Source organism: Mus pahari, chromosome 10 (assembly GCF_900095145.1).
Source record: "Mus pahari chromosome 10, PAHARI_EIJ_v1.1, whole genome shotgun sequence".
Classification (NCBI taxonomy): Eukaryota; Metazoa; Chordata; class Mammalia; order Rodentia; family Muridae; genus Mus; species Mus pahari.
The window spans coordinates 107,088,830-107,095,811 of NC_034599.1; the positions used below are offsets into that span (position 1 = coordinate 107,088,830).

The 6,982-nt window shown below is 41.1% G+C and overlaps 1 protein-coding gene across 34 annotated transcripts in view; it reads left to right on the forward strand.

The window, feature by feature from the left end:
* Clasp2 (cytoplasmic linker associated protein 2) overlaps positions 1–6,982 on the forward strand; it is a 187,584-nt gene that overhangs the window by 91,419 nt on the left and 89,183 nt on the right. For all 34 annotated transcript variants that reach the window (XM_029543096.1, XM_029543102.1, XM_029543097.1 and 31 more), the window contains one exon: positions 5,785–5,864. In XM_029543096.1, the coding sequence (XP_029398956.1) occupies positions 5,785–5,864 (80 nt within the window). The remainder of the gene's footprint in view (positions 1–5,784; positions 5,865–6,982) is intronic.

Below are 6,982 nucleotides of genomic sequence, written 5' to 3' on the forward strand. Positions count from 1 at the left end.
TCTCTCTTCTCCTCTTCTCTTCTCCCCTCTCCCCTCTCCCCTCTCACCTCTCCTCTTCTCTTCTCCTCTTCTCTGACACAGGATTTCTTTGTGTAGCTCTGGATGCCTGGAACTTGATTTGTAGATGAGACTGGTCTCCTGGAATGCTGGGATTAAAGTCATGAGCCACCACACCTGGAATTTTTTTTAGAAATACCTATGTTTATGTGCATGTAGGTAGGGGTGTGTGTATGTGTGTGTGTCCCTCTCCCTGTCCCTTGTCATCGTCAGGAACAGAGTCACCTCCTTTGAGACAATCTCTTATTGGTATGGAGCTTAACATTTTTCCCCTCTCCCAACTTCTCCCAGGTCCTCCCCAAAACCACACTCCTTCGCTCACTCATTAGATTACAGACAGACACCTAAAAAAATAATAAAACAAAACCAAACAACCCAGAATAGAACGAAACAAACGGTAAAGCCAGAGAAAACGCACAAGAAACACATTCAGACACTGAGACACACATATTTGCCCACATAGAAAACCCATGAAAACAAACTTGGCAATCATAATATCTAAGCAAGTGATCTGTAAAGTTAAACAATCAAAACAAAACAAAAACAAGCAAACAAAAACTTAGACAAAGTATTGTAAGCCCTCCCCGTAAACAAAACAAAACAGCCACAAAACCCTAAAAGTACCATTGAATTGATTTTGTGTTAGCCATCTACTGCTGGGCAAGAGGCCTGCCCCTGAGTGTGGTTTGCATACCCAGTGAGAAAACCAACTTTCCCTTTGTGAGAGGTTGTCAGTTGGAGATAGCTTCTCCCCTGGGGATGGGGTTCGTGTCCACTTCCCCTCACAGTCCTAGGATCCTATCTGGCCATGACTTGGGTAGCCTCTGTGAGTTTGTATGTATGTCAGACTTGCTGTGTCTAGAAGGCCTTGTTTCTATGGTATCTTACATCTCCACTGGCTCTCATAATCTTTCTACTCTTTCTGCTTCTGTCTTCTCAGAGTGCCCTGAGCTCTGAGAGGAGCAATTTCATGGAGGCATCCCATTTAGGATGAGTGTTCCAGGGTTTCTCACTCTCTGAACATTGTCTAATTGTGGGTCTCTGTATTCCCATCTACTGCAGGAAGAAACTTCTCTGACGATGGCTTAGCAAACACTGATCTGTGAGTGTAACGGAACATTAGGAGTCATTGTACTACTCTGCTCTTTAGTAGAACAGTAGTACTTGTTTTTTCCCCTAGGTCCATGGCCTGTCTAGTCTCTGGCCTTAACCACTAGGGCAGTGTTGGGCATGGGTGGGCCTTAATTCCAGTCAAGTACTGGTTGGTTACTTCTGCAACTTTTGTGTCATTGTAGTACAAAGATGTGTTGCAGGCAGGCCACCACTGTAGACTGAAGGGTTTGCAGCTTTGTTGATGATTACTTTTCTCTTCTGATAACAGGCGTCACCTGTTCAGTAAGTACCATGAGCACTAGTCAGTTGGCTGAAGGCTCTAGATCAGCGCTTCTCAAATTTCCTAATACAGTTCCTTATATTCTGGTGATCCCTAACCTAACCATAGAATTATTTCATTGCTGCTTCATAACTGCAATTTTGCTACTGTTACGAATCATAATGTAAATGTCTGATATGCAGGATATCTGATACACTCCCCTAAGGGGTCGTGAGCCATTGCTCTATACAGTCACCAGCTTGACTTCTCCATGTCATGTGCGTTATATAAGTGTTGTATTCAGCAGTCCGGCCTTATAATCAGTTTGTGGAGAGCAACCAATAACCTTGGCAATTATCTGGGTTGTTTGGAGGTTTTTATGAGGCCCCCTCAGCCAACAGCTAATTAGCTGTAACCCATTCCTGGCACTGGAAGTTTCATTTGGTGGTAAGAGATGTCTAGTTGGAACTTTATATCCCATATTATTGCTGATTCTAGCTTAGATTTCTTTCATTTTATATATACATATAAGCTTCTACTAAATTAGGTTTCCATACAACCTCTCCAATTACCCTTACTTTTAGCTGTCCCTCTCCATATCCCCTCTTCTCTTATTCCTTCCCTCTGCCCACATGAACCTCTTGTTTTAGTCCCCCACCCCAGCAATAGTCTATGCCCCCTTCCTGAGGATGTCCTTTTCTCTACATCTAACCTCTGTAGTTACACAAATTGTACCTTGCTTATGAACAACTTAATAGCTGATGTCCACATATAAGTGAATTCATAACATATTTGTCTTTTGGGGCATAGGCTACCTCACTCAGGATGATTTTTTTTTTCTAGCTCTATCCATTTACCTGTGAATTTCATGAATTTTTTTTTTAAATCTGAGTAATATCTCATTGTGTAAATGTATCATATTTTCTTTATCCATTCCTCCACTGACAGGCATGTAGAGTGCTTCCAGTTTCTAACTATTATGAATAGAGCAGCAATGAACATGGTTGTGCAAGTGTCTCTGTGGTAGGATATAAAGTCCTTTGAGCCCAAGAGTGCTATCATAGTTAGGGGTTTCATTGCTATGATGAGATACTGTCTTAGTTTCGGTTTTATTGCTATGAAGAGACACCATGATCAGGGCAAGTGTACTTAAATACTGTATTCTCATTAAGTACAGTATTTAAATAGGGCTGGCTTACAGTTCAGCAGTTTAGTCTATTATTGTCATGGTGAGAAACATGGCAGCATGCAAGTAGACGAGGTGCTGGAATAGGAGCTAAGAGTTCACATCTTCATCAGGCAGACAGCAGGAAGAGAGACACTAGGTCTAGGAGACCTTATAGTATGGCCCCACAGTGACACACTTCCTCCAAGAAGACCACAGCTACTCCAACAAAGCCATACCTCCTAATAGACAACTTGAGTCTATGGGGTCCATTCGTATTCAAACTGTCACAGACACCATGTCAAGGCAATTCTTATATATATAAAAAGCATTTAACTGGGAGCTTGCTTACAGATTCAGAGGTTGAGTCTGTTACGGTGGGAAGCACAGTGGCAGGCATGCAGGCGTGGGGTTGGAGAAGTAGCTGAGAGCTGTGTTCTTTTCCACAGGCAACAGAGAGGAGGGCTGCGGGGAGACAGAGAAACAGAGACATACAGTTATACATTGGCTCTAGCTTGGGCTTTTGAAACCTCAGAGCCCACTCCTAGTGACAGGCATGCAGGCATGATGTTGGAGAAGTAGCTGAGAGCTGTCCATTCAATTTCTGTGAAGAGTTGTGTTAGAATTTTGATGGGGATTCCAAGAAATCTGTAAGTTGCCTTTTTTAGGTTCTTGCTCCAATCTTTAAGCTGTTTAATTTCTGTCAAAATGGGCTGTTTCATCAGATTGTTTCCTATTTCAGCCATTCTTTCTTTCTCAGGCCCCTCCATTTCCACCCACAGTTTTTCCAACTGCTCAGCCATTCTTCTATCCTTGTTTGAAACATCAGATACGAAGAAGAAAAAGACAAAACAGAAAAACCTCTCTGGTAGAAAAGCAGGGATATCCCATTGTTAGCAGCTGTAATAAACTTTTTACTGGTCTCTTGAAAAAAAAAATTCATTCCTTCCTTCCCTGTTGCTATTTTAAAAAATGAACTGGCACGTTCCCGTAGAGGGCTTGAATTTGATTCTTAGCATCCATATTGAGTGACTTACAACTTCCTGAAACTTTAGCTCTGGTAGATCTGACATCTTCTAAAAGGCATACACATTTAAAAAAAAAAAAAAGAAAGAAAGAAAGAAAGAAATTGTGGAAAGAGAACATGTAGCAGCTATTATCCCTAGAGCTCTGGGTACCAATGCGGAGGCTGCAGTAACTAAAGGTTACCTTCGTACCATGGGGTAGTGCTGTTGTGGTCAGGGGGAGACTTGAGAAACTCATAGAATGGTCTCTGACTGTTGAGTACCTGGCTACAGATGGGGCATCCTATCACCCCTCCCAGGGTTTATGGAACATTGTGGAAGAAGGCCAGGAAAGTGCTGGAAGAAACAAGAGAAAAGAGTGTATGCACTTGAATGTACTCTCTAGGCATCTTGTGACTGTTGTGCTTTTCATCCCACAGCTACTTTGATTAAGTGCCCAAGTTTGAGTCTCGGAACACTGTCATGGAGAGGAAGGGGCTCATGGCGCACCACTCCTCCTTGATGATTTTTACAAAGTTAATGGATGATGTGTGAGAGAGATGCGTTCCTACTGTAGCTCATGCTTCTCTAAACAAATTCTGAGACAGCCCTAATTAAACTCTTGCTCCCCTAACCCAAAGTGACAACATCAAAAAGACATGGTTGGGAAGTGAAGAGAATCAGCATGGAATCAGTAATGGAAGCAGGGATGTATATTATAGAAACAAATTACATGTGTGTACAAAAATGACAATTCTAATTGTATCCAACTAAGACGCTAGTAAATAACTGTAGAACTTTAAAGAGATGCCCTTCGGTCTTCACTCAGCTCTTTTCGAAAAGGCATAAGCTGGCTCGTGCTGTCTTCCAAACACTGTGAGCAGATTCAGCGAGGGTTAGGAAAACTATCAACGGGAACAAATGCTCTGCCAGAGTTACTAGAGTCTTACTGACAAGAACAGGATGCAGCCCTCTACCCTCTGAAAGGAATGAGTTCCTAATTCCTGCAGCTTTCAGTTGCATCACCTGTTGATAGAGCTTATCAGAAAACTAGCAGAAAAACGACACTCTGGTGAGTTTTAGGCTCAACATCTCAGAAGAATAGAGGTGGAGCTGAAGGACAGTAGCTTAACTATCATCTCTTATGTGGCTGCTGATTACCAGCTATGGTATAATAATAACTTGCTGGTCTGGAGAGATGGCTCAGCAGTTGAGAGCCCTGACTGCTCTTCCATAGATCCTGAGTTCAATTCCCAGCAACCACATGGTGGCTTACAACCATTTGTATTGGGATCCCACACCCTTTTCTAGTGTATCTGAAGAGAGCCACAGTGTACTCATATACATAAAATAAACAAATCTTTTAAAAACTAAAATAATAGGGCTGGTGAGATGGCTCAGTGGGTAAGAGCACCCGACTGCTCTTTCGAAGGTCCAGAGTTCAAATCCCAGCAACCACATGGTGGCTCACAACCATCCGTAACAAGATCTGACGCCCTCTTCTGGAGTGTCTGAAGACAGCTACAGTGTACTTACATATAATAAATAAATAAATAAATCTTTAAAAAAAAAATAAATAAAATAAAATAAAATAATAACTTGCTAATATTCATTTTCTGTGTAAAATAAATGAAGGTTTATATAATCAAATTTAATTCCAAAACCCTCGTTTCTTTCACATATGTTCCTAAACACAGCATCATATATAGATTTTGTTCCCATTGTTTTACATCATTTTTTGAAATTTATTGTTATTTAAGGTTGCCAATTAATGATTGATTTAGGATTTTTGAAACGAGTTTCTACTGTGTCGTCCAGACTGGCATTGAGTGTGCTATAATCTGGCTGCTCAGCCTTCCAAGTGCCAGGATTATAGGCTTGACCACCATACCTGACCTACTTACTATTCCGTTCTGAAGTGTTTATCCTTTCCTCTTTATTGTGTCCTTGCTAATGCATAGAGTAGTGGTGGGGTTGAACTTGTGCTGTCACATCAGGACATAACCAAATGCTACCATGTGCCTCGACATTTATGGAAGTTGCCCTGTTTTAAAACATTTTTGTGTCTCCTTCAAAATTATACTGTTGTTCCTATCAAAGGGATTTTCACATTTTTCTTATTGTTAAGATACCTAAAATTTACCTAAAAAACATAAAAAGAAAACCAGTTTCTTTTTAATTAACAGGTACTTCTAAAGAAGGAGGGGCTGGAGCAGTTGATGAAGATGATTTTATAAAAGCTTTTACAGATGTTCCTTCTGTTCAGGTAAGGTTTCCAAGGTAGTGGCATCCCTCATGATGTTGACTCTGCCTCTTCATCTCCTTTTTTTGTCTCTTTAAAAATTTTTATTTGCAGGTACAACTAGATGGCTCAGGTATCAAGAACTTTACAGTTCAAGTCTGACAAGCTGATTTTGACCCTGAATCCCACATAATGGTAAAGGGAGGAGACCAATCCCACAGTTGTCTGCTCTACAAACATCATACACAATGAGAAGAGATGTGGCAGGAAATCTAGTGGAATCGTTATATCTAGGATAAGCTTTAAAAAGACAGCTATTTTGTTCCAAGTCATTGTAGAAGACAGTGATTGCTTTCTGTTATCTGTAGAGATGTTTTTCTGATGGAGCTTTACAGCCTTGGCAGGACTTTGCTCACAGGTCAGTCTTGGCATACCTACAATGTCTTGCATTGTTAAATGCTGCAAACAATACACAGTAAATACTGAAGTTGCAGGGCATGCCATTCTCCTTCACAAAACGTATGGATTAGATCAGGGGCTTTGATATAAGGATCTTGTACCCTAAAAAAACAACTTTTGTGTAACAATCAGTAAGTTGCTTTTGCCAGATGTTCAGTCTACAGAGGCTGGACCTCCCTGCTGCCAGATGTTCAGTCCACAGAGGCTCCCTGCTGCCAGCAAGGCCTTAACTCATCCTTGAGTAAACCTCTTTCTTCTGTCAACCCACATGGCCAAGAACACCAACATTTAGCTGGGTGGTGGTAGCAGTGCACGCTTTTAATCCCAGGTCTTGGGAGGCAGAGACAGAGGGTCTCTGAGCTTGAGGCCCCCTGGTCTGCAGAATAAGTTCTAGGACAGCCAGGGTTATAAGGAAAAACCCTGTCTCCAAAACAAACAAACAAACAAACAAACAAATAAATAAAAATAAACAAAAAGGAAATTGTAAATATTTTTAAAATTTCCCCTTCATTCTTATCTCCTTGTACAAAGCTCAAGTCTAAGTGGATCAAAGACCTCCACATAAAACCAGAGACACTGAAATTGATAGAGGAAAAAGTGGGGAAAAGCCTCGAAGATATGGGCACAGGGAAAAAATTCCTCAACAGAACACCAATGGCTTGTGCTGTAAAATCAAGAATTGA